The 17,538-nt window shown below is 35.3% G+C and overlaps 1 protein-coding gene across 1 annotated transcript in view; it reads left to right on the forward strand.

The window, feature by feature from the left end:
- LOC137388204 (cubilin-like) overlaps positions 1-15,608 on the forward strand; it is a 94,144-nt gene extending 78,536 nt beyond the window's left edge. The window contains exons 61-74 of the mRNA XM_068074708.1: positions 338-470; positions 827-982; positions 2,171-2,356; positions 2,773-2,899; positions 3,277-3,503; positions 6,130-6,329; positions 7,221-7,386; positions 8,556-8,782; positions 9,494-9,564; positions 9,613-9,641; positions 10,381-10,562; positions 11,063-11,294; positions 12,626-12,786; positions 14,889-15,608. Of these exons, the coding sequence (XP_067930809.1) occupies positions 338-470; positions 827-982; positions 2,171-2,356; positions 2,773-2,899; positions 3,277-3,503; positions 6,130-6,329; positions 7,221-7,386; positions 8,556-8,782; positions 9,494-9,564; positions 9,613-9,641; positions 10,381-10,562; positions 11,063-11,294; positions 12,626-12,786; positions 14,889-15,062 (2,271 nt within the window). The 3' untranslated portion in view covers positions 15,063-15,608. The remainder of the gene's footprint in view (positions 1-337; positions 471-826; positions 983-2,170; positions 2,357-2,772; positions 2,900-3,276; positions 3,504-6,129; positions 6,330-7,220; positions 7,387-8,555; positions 8,783-9,493; positions 9,565-9,612; positions 9,642-10,380; positions 10,563-11,062; positions 11,295-12,625; positions 12,787-14,888) is intronic.
- Positions 15,609-17,538: the final 1,930 nt, after the last annotated feature.

Here is a 17,538-nt window from a genome sequence, read left to right on the forward strand (position 1 = left end):
GTTAGCAGAAATACAATATATTCTCATAACAAAATCTGCTTCGAAATGCAATGATTATGGCATTTAAAAATTTTTTTGGATTAGATTAACTTAATATGTCGAGTTTTGACTACAGTTCGGATTATATACATATATATCACTTACATATACTGAAATAATATATTATACCTATATACACTTATACATATTATTTCAGTTTTGCAACCTCCGTGTAGTCTTATAATTACTAGCAGCAAATGCTGAGTTGTTGGTAAAGCTACACTACAAGTACTTAGGGTTGCAGCATACGGTTCGGTAAGAGTTTAAAAGGTAATTATACATGTATATATCATTGCAGACTGAGATGGGCAGAAGGTACTGTGGCCACCAGGCTCCACCACCACAGAAATCAGATGGCAACCATATGAGAATAAAGTTCAGGTCGGATCGTTGGACAACTGGCAATGGCTTCAACTTCCTTTGGACTGCAGGTAAAGTATGCTTCTTCTTCATTTGGTTGTTGTCAGAGACTGCGTGCTTAGCAAGATCTATGTTATGTTTTGCAGCTGCTGATTAGTTGTCAATCATGTGGGAATGAGGATTGGTTTCTAGTCTGCTTCTGCTCTGAAAGTGTTTATTTTTTGAAAGTGCCGTAAATATCGACAAGAAACTCATATATTTAGACCTTACACCACATTCAACTAATTGTTTCAATACTGCCATGTCATGCTATATAGCAATGTTCTACAGGTACTGTTGTAGCTAATTACGTATATTGAATGATAAAACTGCTTGTTGTCTTTATCGTTCTGCTCTGAAAAGGCATTCGGTTGTTTTTAAACTACAGGTTGTGGAGCGACGTACAATGCAACATCAGGTCAGCTGTTCTCTCCAGGCTATCCCAACAACTACCAGCACAATCTGACATGTGATTATATCATACTCGCTGAGCCCACTCAGTTTGTCGTCATTCAGTTCGATGAGAACAACTTTAGGATTGAAGGTACAATCCCAATTCAAAGCTATATTTGTTTGCTCAATGTTTATTTGCTCAATTATCAATTGTTCATCCGCTTTGTCAATCAAGCATGTAAGGTCAGGTGCAATAGCTGTCATAGAGCTTTTCAGTCCAGTTTGCTCTATGAGGTCAAGCTGGCTTCTGAGGTACTTATGTACTTATGTGATTATTCAATGGGAATTTGAACACTCTTCATAGGACTTTCAAATTGATGTTCGTCTTTGATTGTTTTTATTGTTAAACTGACAAATGGAATTTTTTGATGAACCTAATAATGTGTTGCTAAATCAATCAGTAAAAATAATACCTATATGCATGCATACATATACGTGCATGAATATACATTATTGTGTAGATTAGTATTTAAATACAAGTTCATAATTGCATACACGTACCTTGATTTATACATTCAGCTCTAAACATAGATATATATATATATATATTTTTTAAAAACTAATGTATATAATTATGACTTTATGTTTACACACTACTTACTATCCACTATATTATTTAAATTGACTTTGAACATGTCCGCCTCCCTTAGCTCAATGGAGAATAAAGACCTGAGTATGTTGAGAATAAAGTGAAATATAGATATACTAGCCAAATGCCCGGCGTTGCACAAGCATTAAAAACCCCTTATAAACAGTGACAGGTAATGTAGTCTCCACTGGCTAATTTGAGTAAGCTAGTATCCGTATTGCTAAACTTACTAATAAGAGCCGTGAAAGTAAGCTTTAGTGACATTTCGTGTAGTGTAACGCAGTTGCTATGCGTATTTTAACCCAGATAGTGACTCATATCACCCAATGAATCAATTGCATCTTGTGTAGCCTAACGGGATAGCTTCTTGCCTTGTGCATAGCAAGTTCTGAGATCAAATCATGTGCAATACGGATTTACATTACTAAATATTAACCAGCTATAGCTGAATAGTTGAAATATAAACTTGGAGGTTTATGTATTTAAATATATTCATATTGATATTGTATAGTATATATTATAATGCCTATATATTTATTATAATATTTCTGATTTTTTCACTAGGCGGTGTGATTTGATCTATGTAAACCCTAGTCTACAGTCAACTATACATTCTCAATACTGTCCGTGACTATTCATGTATTTCACTACCGTGGTTTAACATGTTTTTATGTTTGTCTATATTGACAGCCGGTACATCATGCCAGTATGACTCGGTGACCATCTACGAGGGCTCTGTCAATGGTACATCAAAGGGTTCTTTCTGCGGTCTGACTGCTCCTCAGCCAATAGCAACACGAGGCCAAATGGTGGTCAGGTTTAAGACAGATGGCGATACATCAGATGACGGGTTTAGGGCAACCTTTTTCATATCAGGTTTGATTATTGACTGTTGTCTAAAGCATAGCACCTGCTTAAGTTTAGCTGTTTTATTTAGTTCTGTTATAAAGAGAGCTAGGTTGGTGTGAGTGGCTCTAATGAATTACTAAAAGCTTATCACAAAATATGTTCGTGTTATACCCTGCATGCAACAGGCTAAACGATATACAAGTGAGTAGAGCAAGAGAGCAGACATTAATAATCAGTATCAACAATAAAAACTGCAAAGTTACTAAAAGTAACCTGATACTGCTAGTAGATGCTGCAGTCTTGTGATGATTTGGTTGTAGTAAGATCTAATGGAATCTTGTACCATTGTACAGTTGGTTTGAACTAGGTAACCTCATAAGGTCACATGTTTCGTTTAAGTTCATCTACATCTCTAACATTATTAATGTCTGGGGTATTTGCAGACTGCGGAGGCTATCTAAATGGAACAAGTGGAGAAATAAAGAGTCCCACCCATCCTGTGGACTACCATAACAACCTTAACTGTACCTGGCAGATAGAAGTATCCGCTAACAGATCTGTTAACCTCAGGTAAACTCTCCTTTCCCTTTATATATCTAAATATGTTTGTTAAAAGGGTTTATTGATTATGAAACCAAAAAACACCCGTTTGTACGTGTTATAACATGTGCAAACAGCATATAGCATGCATCCGTTAAAACATGTTGCATAAAAAATAACATGTTGACATAAATATTAACATATATCAATAATAACATATTAACATAGATGTTAACATAAGTGTAAAATAACATGTAAACATAGATGTTAGCATATATCAATAGTATGTTAACATATATCAATAACACTATGTTAATTTAGATGCTAACTTATATCAATAATAACGTGTTAACATAGATATTTATAAAACCCTATTTATTATAATTTTGTTTTACTACATCTTGTAGATTCGAGGAGTTCGATGTGGAAGCCAGTAATAACGGTGCTTGCCAGTTTGACTATTTGGCTATCTATGACGGTAGAAGCATTTCTACTTCTGCTCTGATTGGTCGATATTGTGGTAGCGCTCTGCCTGAAAATGTTCGGTCTATAAACAATATTGTAACGGTCGTCTTCTCAACCGATGCTAGTATCACAAAGGGTGGATTCAAAGCATACTATATGGAAACCTATGGTATGTATGCTCATGTGGTTGCATTAGGTTTCAAGACATTGAGTTTGTGCCAAGAATTATTAAGGATAAGAATTACTCAAATAAAATAAAGGTTTTTGAGACTTGGCAATCGGGTCTATTTCACATTGAAAACTGACAACATAGTCATAGCTTACTTAAAATTTTTAAAACTTTCAAAAAATTTATTAAATCAATTTGTTTAAACTTGGTAATCAAGTCTACTTTGCTTGAAAACTTGAAGATTTGAAAACTGACAACATAGTCATAGCGCACTAAACAGTTAGTATTTTAAGTTCTTTTTAAGTATTCTTAAGTTTAGGGTTAGAAAATTTGAATATACAGTCACACCCCGACATACAGGTTTATTCATTCCAATGTTTGCTTCATACATCAAAACTTTCATATGTTGAAACAAATATCTTTACAAAACTGCATTGTATTTTGTTTAATTCATTTTTCTCCAAACTTAACAGGAACAATCTCACAGGATAACAAATCTAAAACACTAAATGTAAAAAATTCTATCAGGAGCTCTTCTTTTTTATTGTCACCTGCTCTAAGGATAGATGACTTGGGTTACAACTCTGGCAATGACTTGGGTTACAACCCTGGCAATGACTTGGGTTACAACCCTGGCAATGACTTGGGTTACAACCCTGGCAATGACTTGGGTTACAACCCTGGCAATGACTTGGGTTACAACCCTGGCAATGACTTGGGTTACAACCCTGGCAATGACTTGGATTACAACCCTGGCAATGACTTGGGTTACAAGCCTGGCAATGACTTGGGTTACAAGCCTGGCAATACAGGAGATGGACAGTGCATAGGTAGAGAAATAGAGCCAGTTTAATTTAGACTATGAACGTTGAATTAACCAAACTCATTTTTACTTGTTTTAATATTGGATACTTTTAACATATCGTCTTTTCCCATTCTTCTCTCTACTTTCACTAGTTTCAGTGCCTTCTTTTCATCGCTGACTTTTTTCCTCATAATAACCGCTAGACATCTAGACAGAATGTTTTAAAGAAGCTCATGTTTTCTAATACAGTCATACCGCTCGACATACGAGCTTATTGCGATCTGGAACTGAGCTTGTTTGTCAATTTACTTGCATCTCAAGGCACTTGTTCTTATATCAAACAACTAAGTAAAAATTGATCCATTACCATATTTTGAAAAACCACCTAAAGAGGATATTACAGAGGAAAAGTGTAATTATAATTCACTAATTATAATTCAGGACCTGCACTAACAAAGTAACAAATACCCATTTAGTTGTTATGATCTGCAATAAAATTTAATGTCATTATGTACATTAATTAATAGAGTTTTTACCTACGAGACAGACGTTGTTGATAACAGCTGTCTGAGAGAGACTCGAGGGCAACGCGCTCAGTACACTGAACTTTTGTGACCCTACTTAGTAGAAAATTTGAATTTAACTTGTAAACAATGAATTAAGCTTACTAAGCACACACTTGAAGCTAAGTTTTAATGTTCTACTAAACTTACATTAACTTCGTCGTCATATTTTTTAGTATCTCTTTTCGGTTGTACGCTTTTGCCTTGCGTTAACTATAACTTTTAGCCAACCTGTTTAAAACCGAGCAGCGCTGCTCTCAAAGCGGCCTCTCGCATACTTGGCCATATAGCGTAGTGGCTATCGAGAACCAGCTCGTACAGTCATATCTCAACTTTTACTCGTATCTCAAGGAGAAAACATGCTAAAAAGTTGGCTCGTTCCTCGAGTTTCTCATTAGTTTGGCATACGACTGTAGAGGTATGACTGTACTTGTTCAGATTCTAAAAAAAGCTTTGTTTGCCTTATGTTCCACCATTACTGCCTTATGTTCCACCATTACTGCCTTATGTTCCACCATTACTGCCTTAGGTTCCACCATTACTGCCTTAGGTTCCACCATTACTGCCTTATGTTCCACCATTACTGCCTTATGTTCACCATTACTGCCTTAGGTTCCACCATTACTGCCTTGGGTTCCACCATTACTGCCTTGGGTTCCACCATTACTGCCTTGGGTTCCACCATTACTGCCTCATGTTCTACCATTACTGCCTCATGTTCCACCATTACTGCCTTATGTTCCACCATTACTGCCTTAGGTTCCACCATTACTGCCTTAGGTTCCACCATTACTGCCTTAGGTTCCACCATTACTGCCTTATGTTCCACCATTACTGCCTTATGTTCCACCATTACTGCCTTATGTTCCACCATTACTGCCTCTCAAAATAGTCTTTTTGGTATGTACGAGTTTAAAACTGAAAAGGAAGATGTATTGCTCTATTTAATAATATTTCTCAAGCATATAAACAAATGGAGTGAACGAGGCCTGAGTGCTTGGTTACCAAAACAGAAAATGGAATGTTTTAAAAAACTTGAGACATCAAATATTAAAAAGTACTTGGATGTTGTGACAAGTATTTGGTTCAATTTGGTCCTTTTTTACAGATTTGTGTAAGTTGTAAGTTTGTAAGTCAAGATGGTTGTAAGTCAAGGTTTGTCAGCACTTTGCTGCGGTTGACTTCCTTTTTTGTGAATTACGTCTGCCAAACTATCCTGACCTATAAAAGGATGAAAACTAATGCTGGTACTTTACAGGTCCAGCACAGGGTTGTGGTGGCAGAAGAAACTCCAGTGCTGGCATAATTGAGCCAATCAAGGGATCAAATGGAGAGTATCTGAACCAGTTGGATTGTGTCTGGATAATCACAGTGCCTGACAATAAAGTAATCAGCCTCCAGCTGAACAATGTGGCCATTGAAGCTGGTGGTTCAACATGTGCATTTGATGGCTTGGAGGTTCGATCATGAAACAGACAATTTAAGATTCAACCACCTTTTTTGTTGATTTACCATTAATATTTCACAGCATATACCAATAATAATATTTTAACATAGCTGTTAACATATATCAATAATAACATGTTAGCATAGATACTAACTTATATCAATAATAACATTTTAACATAGATTTTAGCTTATATCAATAATAATATGTCAGTATAAATGTTAACATATATTAATAATAATATGCTAACATAGCTTTTAACTTATATCAATAATAACATGCTAGCATGGATATCAACTTATATTCATAATAACATGTTAACATAGATGTCAACTTGTATCAATAATAATATGTTAACATATGTTAACATACCAGTATTTCAATAATAACATGTTAGCACAGATGTTAACTTATATCAATAATAACATGTTAACATAGATGTTAGCATAATATGCTAACATCTGTATTGGTATATTATACCAATAATAATAATATATTAACATAGATGTTAACATGTTATTATTTCTGTGGTTAGTATAATAAGTTTGTATCAAGAACTTTTTACTGATAAATAAGCTTGAGATAAATCATAATTTTTGGTAAAGACAGCATTGTAATACTGTTGTTAAGTAATACTGTTGTTAAGTAATACTGTTGTTATGTAATACTGTTGTTATGAACTGAGGTAAGCGAACCTGGTCATAAAATGTGTTTTTACTAAAATTTATCATTGGTCACTAAACATTAACCACCCAAGTGCTGGATAAATTAGACAGACTAGTGTATTGTCAATACATATTGGATAATTTGAGGAACTTCAAGTAAGACTTCATCAAACATCAAACAATTTCTGTTGTTGCATGTCTTATCTAGTCGTTGCAAGTTTGGTCATCATTTGATAGTTAACGGATGGTTTCTCAACGGAGGACCGCCTATTAGCTCCTACAATCTGTGGGTCTCTTAACAACTCGCAATACATGACAGCGACTAACATGATGAGAGTGAGGTTTTATACCGACGGATCTGTCGGGGGAGGAGGGTTCACCCTTAATTACACATCAGTTCCTCGTAAGTGAAGATATACTCTTACATATAACACTTACCGTTCATCTTGCAACACTCATATATATTTTATACAGACGAGTGATTTATATATCATATTGTGTATATGAGTAATGTTGAACAAGATAGACTAATATATAGTAGTTTTGTTTATTGAATTTCATTGTAAGTAGATAAATTTATTAATTTTGTATTTATTTTAAAATAACTATTTTTTATTATGACTTGTGCCGTATCTTCTTTTATGTAGCATTATGCATAAATTTATATTGCCGTAAGTAAAGAATAACTATGTTTATATGCAACCATACCTCGGTTGTTTGACTATAATCTACTCTAGAAGGTGGAGTGAAAAATGATTAGTTTGAAATCCAAAACTATTTTTTCCATTATAATTAATGTAAACATTTTTCGCTTCTTCAAAATCAAGAAAACAAGATTTTTAAAGTAATTTCTTACTATTTTCCATCATAAACTGTATACACATGCAATAAGGGTATTAAGGTAATAAGGTATTACATGAAATACAGTGATTGTCTCATAAAAATACATTAATATACTAGACTAGATGTAGGAATGTACTGCACTGCTGTACCTGTATCGAGTCGTACACTAGCCTCATACGACTTTTGTGTACAGTATACTATAAATGAGCAATGAAGAAATATACTACACGCTTTATTCAAGATCATGAAAAAAGCATAAACAATTTTTTGTTTTCTTTTTTTAGCAATTTTAATAAAAACATTGAAGGAGCAAAAGCTAACCTATACGCTAAGCTTACAATTTAAACAAATTTTAAAAAGTGTACAGCGGCGTATCCTAAGGCTCAATAAAAACATTTCTTGTTTTTTACTTTCACCAATTATATGATAAAAGAGGTTGACGTACAGTAGTGTGCAATCCTAATCTGAATTTTTGCTCGAAGTTTGAGGTATAGAGTTCTCGAATTTTTCTGGTCAAAATCCGATTTGGTCAAGATCAGAGGTATTTTCTGACTATGACGTATGAACTGAAGTATGACTGACTATATTTAAAAGACAACTTCGCTTGCACAAGTTGAGAGTAGCCTTATGCACATTCCTGTATGAAAGTTTAAAGTGCCTCATTGACTGATCACACGAGCTGCACAACAACTGCATATCAATATCACACGCGATCTTTATTTCACTTAGCTATATGTGGGGGAATAAGATCGATGACTGGAGGAGCAGGAGAGACAAACATATCTTCACCAGGATACCCGAATGAGCCCTCTACCACTCCTATAAGTTGTCGATGGACAATCGGAGCTCCTGCCGGTAAACAGATACGCATCACTGTGTACGATCTCGCCATCACTGGAGATCCTACCTGCTCTGCCAACTTCCTGCATCTGCGCGACCAGCCTTTGATTACTAACGTGAGTGGGATTCCTTAAACAGTATTGCTCTGTTGTTAGCTCTATTATTAGCTCTATTATTAGCTCTATTGTTAGCTCATTCACATCGAGGTTTGCTTCTTTCTATCAAATGTCAACCAGTGGCTTGTGAGGCTGCATTTCTAAACGAGCAGTCAACTTTATAAAAGCACGCAAATGGAATTTGATTATTCGTGTATTAGAAAAAAACTAAATATTGTCATTATTTTTTGTAAGGATTTTATCCACAAACTAGCAGCAAGCCTGCCTAGGAATTTTTTATATCAATCAGATAGCCTGCAGGTGGGTGTTTAGGAGGCTGGGGTTCAGAAACCAGAGGGAGTTTGAAAACAAATATTTTTAGCAACCTCTCAGAAAGCATGGAGCTTATACTTTCCTCACAACTTAGTAGTGAAAAAATATGAGTCGGAGTTGTCAGCCATTGTTTTGATATTTTCTTTCGGAATAATCTAAATATGTTTTAGTTTGAACAGGATGAATGGCTATTTAAAAAACCATTCTTAAGTTAAACCATTTACATGTTTAACTTATGAATGGTTAAAATTTGGATAAAATTGGCCAAAACATGTAGAAACGTCTTTACATAGACCAACAGGTTTATTTATACAGAAAATCATTTGCTGAAATAGTTTGACTCTTCATGACCTTTCCTGTTGACCTCGCTTGGTGACAAAATCTTTCTTGTATTTGCAGGAAGGCACAGGACAGGACTTACAATTCTGTAATACTACTACCCCTTTCGTCATGGACTCGCATGGCGACGAGTTTCAGATTAATTTCAAATACGGTTTACTCTCTCCCCTGGACTACAGAGGTTTCCTTTTGAGCTACGCAATAGCTAGTAAGTTATTAACCGACCAATCAATGACCAGATGATTTATCATGCTCTCTATAGCTAGGCAAGGTAGTTTATTAATAGCTGGGCCGTTAGGTAATTTGAAGCATTTGAATTGTTCACAACTTTATTGTTATGCATCTAAACATAGTCATCGATGTCAGCTTTATTCACTCCATCATGCATGCAAGAGACTTATCTTTAAAGAATTGAGTTAGAAAGTTTGTTTCAACAACTTTATTGTTATGCATCTAAACATAGTCATCGATGCCAGCTTTATTCACTCCATCATGCATGCAAGAGACTTATCTTTAAAAATTGAGTTAGAAAGTTTGTTTCAACAACTTTGCGGTGAGGAAAATATGAATCGGAGTTGTCAGTCATTGTTTTAATATTTTTTTTCAAAATAATCTAAGTATGTTTTAGTTTGAACAAGAATGGCGGTATAGAATTTTTATAATATTTTCAATGCCAGATGTTTATGTCACATCTGTTCAACCAAAATTTTTTGAGAGTAATGGTTGCTTCAAGTCTGTCATAACTAGCACTGTTTTAGATTTGTGTTGCACCTGTAAGGCTTACCTATATATATATAAAACTTGACTAAGGGTCCATGGAAACAATTGTTATTCTGAACAATTACAGCAAAACACTTTGAATGACAATTGCTCAATCGTCACTGCATGAGATCTTGAAAGAGTTTCATTTATGGCCCTTTATACAAAAAACATTTGTATAATTGTAGCTTGCAACAGAACATATAGCGCAATGGATGGACGCATTACCAGCCCGGGCTGGCCTACAAACTATGACCACAGGCTAAACTGTGTCATGAGAATAGAAGTGCCTGCTCAAAACAGGATAGCCCTCTATTACAGCGTGTTTTCCTTGGAGTTCCATCCATCTTGCAACTTTGACCATTTAGAGGTTTGTAATGTTTAAAAGATACCAACGGACGCCTCTGTATAACTGTCTCTAAGCAATGGACCTATATAATAAGTATAGCATACAAATGACACTATGTTTTGATATTGCTAGCTCAGATGAGTCACCCTAACCACCGCAGCTCGATGTGAGGTGGGTACTCTAACCACCCTAACTAATAGTTTGAATTTTGTTTGTACTTTGTCAATCAACTGAAAAACCCATTTATCACAAGGATTAGAGGATCCGCAGCTTTGCGGGGTTTACCAAAAAATTATGCCACAATTTGTGAGGCATAAGTTAAGCATCATATTTTGTTTTAATATGTGTGTACAGTATCGCGCACCGATTTAATACTTGCAATTTATGAACCAGCAGATTATGCAATAAGAAACATTTAAGTAACATACAACTGGCGTTGGAGGTAGAGCAAAAACATCTTTCCATCCCTCTCTCCTATTTTATCCTGCCTGTGTCACCCGATTCTCATGTGTCCTTCACAGATCTTTGATGGGACCCTGTCAGAATCAAATTCTGTTGGGAAACACTGTGGCAGCAACATTCCTGACCCTTATGTATCCACTGGCAATGTACTGACCCTGCAAATGATCACAGATGGAAGTAGCGCTCTCTCTGGCTTTGACATAACATATGTGGCAAGTCCAAGTGGCTGTGGAGGCCAGCTGACTGCAGTGCAGGGCACTTTCAGCAGCCCGAACAACACCGGCATACCTAGTGAGATTTGGCAAACATACATATTTTACTTGGTGCACATTTACAAATAATCACACATTGGATTGTTTTGCTGAATTGAATAGTTAGTGTGTGAACAAGAATGTTCGAGCTTTTGTAAACAACTGGAACTTTGACCTTTGACTTGGTATTAGTTAAGTTCATTGAGAATATTGATGCTAATAACAGTTTCACAATAATTTACTGTAAGATTATATGTAGCACCATGTAGTTGTAGTACCACGTAGTTATAGTACCGTGTAGTTATAGTACCATGTAGGTAGTTATAGTACCATGTAGGTAGTTATAGTACCATGTAGGTAGTTCTACCACCATATAGGTACTTATAACACTATGTACATAGTTACAGCACCAAGTAGGTAGGTGTAATACTATTTAGGTAGTTATAGCGTGGTTATAACACCATGTAGGTGGTTATAACACCATGTAGGTGGTTATAACACCATGTAGGTAGTTATAAGACCATGTAGGTGGTTATAACACCATGTAGGTAGTTATAACACCATGTAGACGGTTATAACACCATGTAGATGGTTATAACACCATGTAGGTAGTTATAAACACCATGTAGGTAGTTATAAACACCATGTAGGTGGTTATAACACCATGTAGGTGGTTATAACACCATGTAGGTAGTTATAAGACCATGTAGGTGGTTATAACACCATGTAGGTGGTTATAACACCATGTAGGTAGTTATAACACCATGTAGACGGTTATAACACCATGTAGATGGTTATAACACCATGTAGGTAGTTATAAACACCATGTAGGTAGTTATAAACACCATGTAGGTGGTTATAACACCATGTAGGTGGTTATAACACCATGTAGGTAGTTATAAGACCATGTAGGTGGTTATAACACCATGTAGGTGGTTATAACACCATGTAGGTAGTTATAACACCATGTAGGTGGTTATAACACCATGTAGGTGGTTATAACACCATGTAGGTAGTTATAACACCATGTAGGTAGTTATAACACCATGTAGGTGGTTATAACACCATGTAGGTGGTTATAACACCATGTAGGTAGTTATAACACCATGTAGGTGGTTATAACACCATGTAGGTAGTTATAACACCATGTAGGTAGTTATAACACCATGTAGGTGGTTATAACACCATGTAGGTGGTTATAACACCATGTAGGTAGTTATAAGACCATGTAGGTAGGCAACATGCAAGTAGTTTGAACACCATGTGATTAGATATAGCTTCACACTCATTGGTTCAGATGTAGCCTAGTGAAGTCTAGTTGCTCTATCTGACAATCAAGTTCAACAAAAACCCTGTATATTTGTGTTACAGTTGTGTGTCAATGGGTGTTGAACCTGCCTGTGAGGCGTAGACCAACTATAGAATTCGATGTAATGGATTTGAGGCAAAACAACTCCGCATGTCCTACCAGCCATGTCATAGTCCGGGATGGAGACAATGCCAACGCGGCTTTGCTTGGAAAGTTCTGTGATGTAAGTCTTTTACAAAAATGACAAACAAAATGTTACAAATATAAGGATGATCCAAAATATATAAACTTAATTTGAACTTGACCTAGTTTTAGTTAGAATAGGTTACACTAGAAACTTGACCTAGTTTTAGTCAGAATAGGTTACACTGCGCATCACTATCACCACTCTTACCTCTGAACTCATATTTCCTTCTGCGTGTCTTTAAGGTAAATCTACAGCTCAAACCTTCTGATCATTACCATTTATTGGTTATTCTGTTTTTGCATATAATTCATTTTGTTCATTTGTTTGTTTATATAGTTTTTACACTCATAGGTTTGATACACCAATGCCTGAACAGTTGATCTTTACAGTGTTTACCACAGAGTCTACACTGTGATACGTAATGCCACTTGCATTACTTTGGATGCAGCAGTATGCACTATGTCATGTCTTCTTTTATATCCCACTCCATGCTCTGTGATAAACATTACAGTGTGTACTGTCTGAGATGTTATATGCAGTGCTTCAAATATAACATTAGAAACCATTAAGCATCTGTTGCAGCTACACTAAAGTTTATATTGTAGCGTGCACAGCCATATCTATTGTAGAATGTATTACTACATCTAAAGCAATATGCACTACCATGTGTGTTGCAATATGCAACACATATGCACTACAATATATATTACAATACGCACTACTATGTGTGTTGCAATATGCACCACCATATATATTACAATATGCACTAACATATATATTGCAATATGCATTAACACATAGTGTATATTATAATATGCACAACCATATCTATTGCAGAGTGTACTATTATATCCATAGCAATGTGTGCCACTGTATTTATAGCAGTATGCACTTCTGAGTCTTTAGCAGAGTGCACTACTGTACCTGTAAAAATAGGTACTACTGCATCTATAGAAATGTTTACCACCGTATTTATAGCAGTATACACTACTGTATCGTTAGCAATGTGCACAACTGTATCTGTAATAATATGTACTACTGTATCTATAGCAATGTGCACTACCATGTGTGTTGCAATATGCAACACCATACATATTATAATATGCACTAACATATATATTTCAATATGCACAACCATATATATTGCAATATGCATTAACACATAGTGTATATTATAATATGCACAACCATATCTATTGCAGAGTGTACTATTGTATCCATAGCAATGTTTACCACCGTATTTATAGCAGCATACACTACTGTAACTATAGCAATGTGCACTACTGTATCTGTAACAATATGTACTACTGTATCTATAGCAATGTGCACTACCATGTGTGTTGCAATATGCAACACCATACATATTCTAATATGCACTAACATATATATTTCAATATGCACAACCATATATATTGCAATATGCATTAACACATAGTTTATATTATAATATGCACAACCACATTTATTGCAGAATGTACTATTGTATCCATAGCAATGTTTACCACCGTATTTATAGCAGTATACACTACTGTATCTATAGCAATGTGCACTACTGTACCTATAGCAATGTGCACTACTGTACCTGTAACAATATGTACTACTATATCTATAGAAATGTGCACTACTATATCTATAGCAATGTGCACTACTATATATATAGCAATGTGCACTACTATATCTATAGCAATGTGCACTACTATATCTATAGCAATGTGCACTACTATATCTATAGCAATGTGCACTACTATATCTATAGCAATGTGCACTATTTTTTACACAATACACTGTATGCACTATATTATATGCATATAATATAGTGCACAAGACTCTTTGCTAAGCTTACTACAGTGTGCAGTGCCCCCTATTCATTGCACCACTTAGTATTTAGCATTATTACAGTGCGCAGTGCCCCCTATTCATTGCACCCCTTAGTATCTAGCATTATTTGATATACTGTATACTATGCAGGATATTTTACTTTATTTTTATGGTGTATAGAGATTTTCACAATAAAGTAAACATTCATTATCCAAATCATTGACTAGGTGCTATTGTAACTACTGTGAGCACCAGAGGCACTACTGAATGCCACAGAACAATTTAGATGGAACTATACACCTACTCTATTATACTTACAGGGGTCAACTCCTTCACTCACTGCGTCAACTAACAAGCTTTTCATAGAGTTCAGCACAGATGGTAATCTTCACAGTGAAGCTAAATTTAGAGCCCAATATTCCTCAAATGATGCTGAAGTGCAAAGTCAGCGTGTTGCTCATGTCATAAGCGATGCCTTTTCTATTGTCGGGTAGTTGCTTTCTATTTAGTTAAACGTCTGATATTGTTTGAAATGACAGAATATTCTTCAGTGACAATTGTTCAATGAATTGCAATGATAGGTATGTATTCCGAATGTTTAAGTCAATGGTTTGTGGTGGCTACTTCACGTTACCATTTGAATATTCCTTTTATCAAGGCGTTTTGCTCAAGCTGGATTTTGGCTACACGTGTTTGACCTAACAGCATCTCTCTTTTAGCAATTTTGATATTGTACATTGTTTCCTTTACCTGTGGCCTCCATTGTACTTCCTATCCTAGCATTTTATAACATTAGACATGTTATTGCGTGTAAACTGATAATATATGCAAGAGCATGATAAGTCTATGTTACCTCTCACACTGCATTTCACTATGTTACATCTATGTAATGTGATATTTGGATGCATAACTCTGTTATCTGGTTTATTGCATCCGTAATAATTGTTTTCTTTTTATCATGGAACAAATCAGTTTATCATTGAAATATTAAATATCTTATCATTTTTCATCATTTATTCAAATATATTTTTCGTAACATACTCTTTGTTGTTTCAACCATAGCTGCTAGTTGAGGGTAAACTATGGCTAGCCAGGTTATATTAGACACAGAAGGACTTGAGAAGGTAGACATTAAACTGAGAAGTAGGCTAAGTAAATGTTTCAAACTACTGCATGTGCTGCATTCATAAGTGCAGGATATCTACTCATTAAGATTTGTCTTATTTTTAGACACGTTGAGGTCATGTTGAGGTCATGCGCTTTATATTTAAAGTGTTACTTGGTTATATATGTGCAATCTTTACTATACGCCGTGTCGGTCAGTAGCCATTAATAGAATTAGGAAAAAAATACTTTCAAAGGGATTTGAACTCGTGATTCTCATCTTTGTAGACGGCCACTTTACTACCTGCACCAAGCAAAGACCTTATCACATTTTTGGAATAATTGTGCAGCTACTTATTACAAGACTGTCAAAGTACAAGCTTTCCTTATATTAGCTTTGGTCCAAGGTTTGAAAAACAAAACTTCCGGAAGTTGCTATGTGACATGCTCTTCTATAGCCTTATTACCAATGATATACAGCCCGCCAGCCTAGAGGGCTGTATATCATTGCTATTACTCTATATGTTGTATAAATGAATAGACCTACATGTACTGATGTGAAGAAGAGCCTCACTCTATCATTACACTTCCTTATATCCTCCCCATACCGCCTTATACTACCTAATCTACTAGCTTAACCCACCACTTCACGAATAAGAAATTTCTGTACTTCTCCAACACTGACACTTACCTGCTTCAACACCTCACAGTCTCACAGCTTGTCTGCATAACACTACAATACCACATGTCACCTCACCTGCACACCCGTGAAAGGGTCCTGTCAAACCTGGGCCTAAACACCTCTGGCAAATCTTAAATAATGGGATTGGCAAAACTAAATCACTATCATCAGCCCCAAAATCTATAATACATGATGAAAAAAAAACTGACTACAGAGATTGATATAGCCAACACCTTTAAGAACTATTTTACTTTTATTGGTCTGTCACTGGCACAAAATTTTGAAAATTTTAATCATAATCCGGTAGAGCTAACACAAAGGATATCAACTAAAAGTTTAACTTTCAAATTATTGCAAGTCGGCGTAAATGATGTAACCAAGCTTCTAGAAAAGGTTAATTCAGACAAAACAACCGGATTTGACAACATTCCATTAAAATTGATGCGGCAGAAGCTATTGCTCCTGTACTCCTGTAATAACCAACATTTTAAACTCCAGCTTAACAACTTCTCCAGTACCAAGTAAAATAAAAATAGCTAAAGTAAAACCCTTGTTTAAAAAATGATCAAATAAAAATTGTTTGAATTATAGACCCATTAGTTTGCTACCAGTGCTAAGTAAGATAATTGAAAAAGCTGTGAATAAACAAATTATGGAATATCTTGAGGGTAATTTACTGCTCAATGATGGGGAACATGGTCTTGGGAAAAAGCGCAGCACCAAGGATGCACTAATTAAATTCACTAATAATGTTTTAAAACCCTTAAATGATTGTAAATGTGTTTTTGGCATCTTTCCAGATTTTAGTAAAGCCTTTGACACATAGATTATAATAACATATTGTATTCAAAACTCCACAATCTTATTTTTGACATCACCGCAATTAACTGAATCAAAAGCTATCTAACCAAACGTAAGCAACACACTATTATCGGTAACACTTTATCTTCCATACTACATTTAACATGTGGTGTACCTCAAGGTTCCATCCTTGGTCCAACTTTTTTTAATTTACATAAATGATTTAAACATGTCACTAACTTTTTCACACCTTTACTCTATGATGACACTATCATATGACACTAATCTCTTTTTCGAATCTTCTAACATCAATGAGCACATGGATTGTTTAAATAACGAACTTCTTGCTATTCAAAGTTGGTGCACTTCTAACAACCTCACTT

This window comes from Watersipora subatra, chromosome 2 (genome assembly GCF_963576615.1).
Source record: "Watersipora subatra chromosome 2, tzWatSuba1.1, whole genome shotgun sequence".
Lineage (NCBI taxonomy): Eukaryota > Metazoa > Bryozoa > Gymnolaemata > Cheilostomatida > Watersiporidae > Watersipora > Watersipora subatra.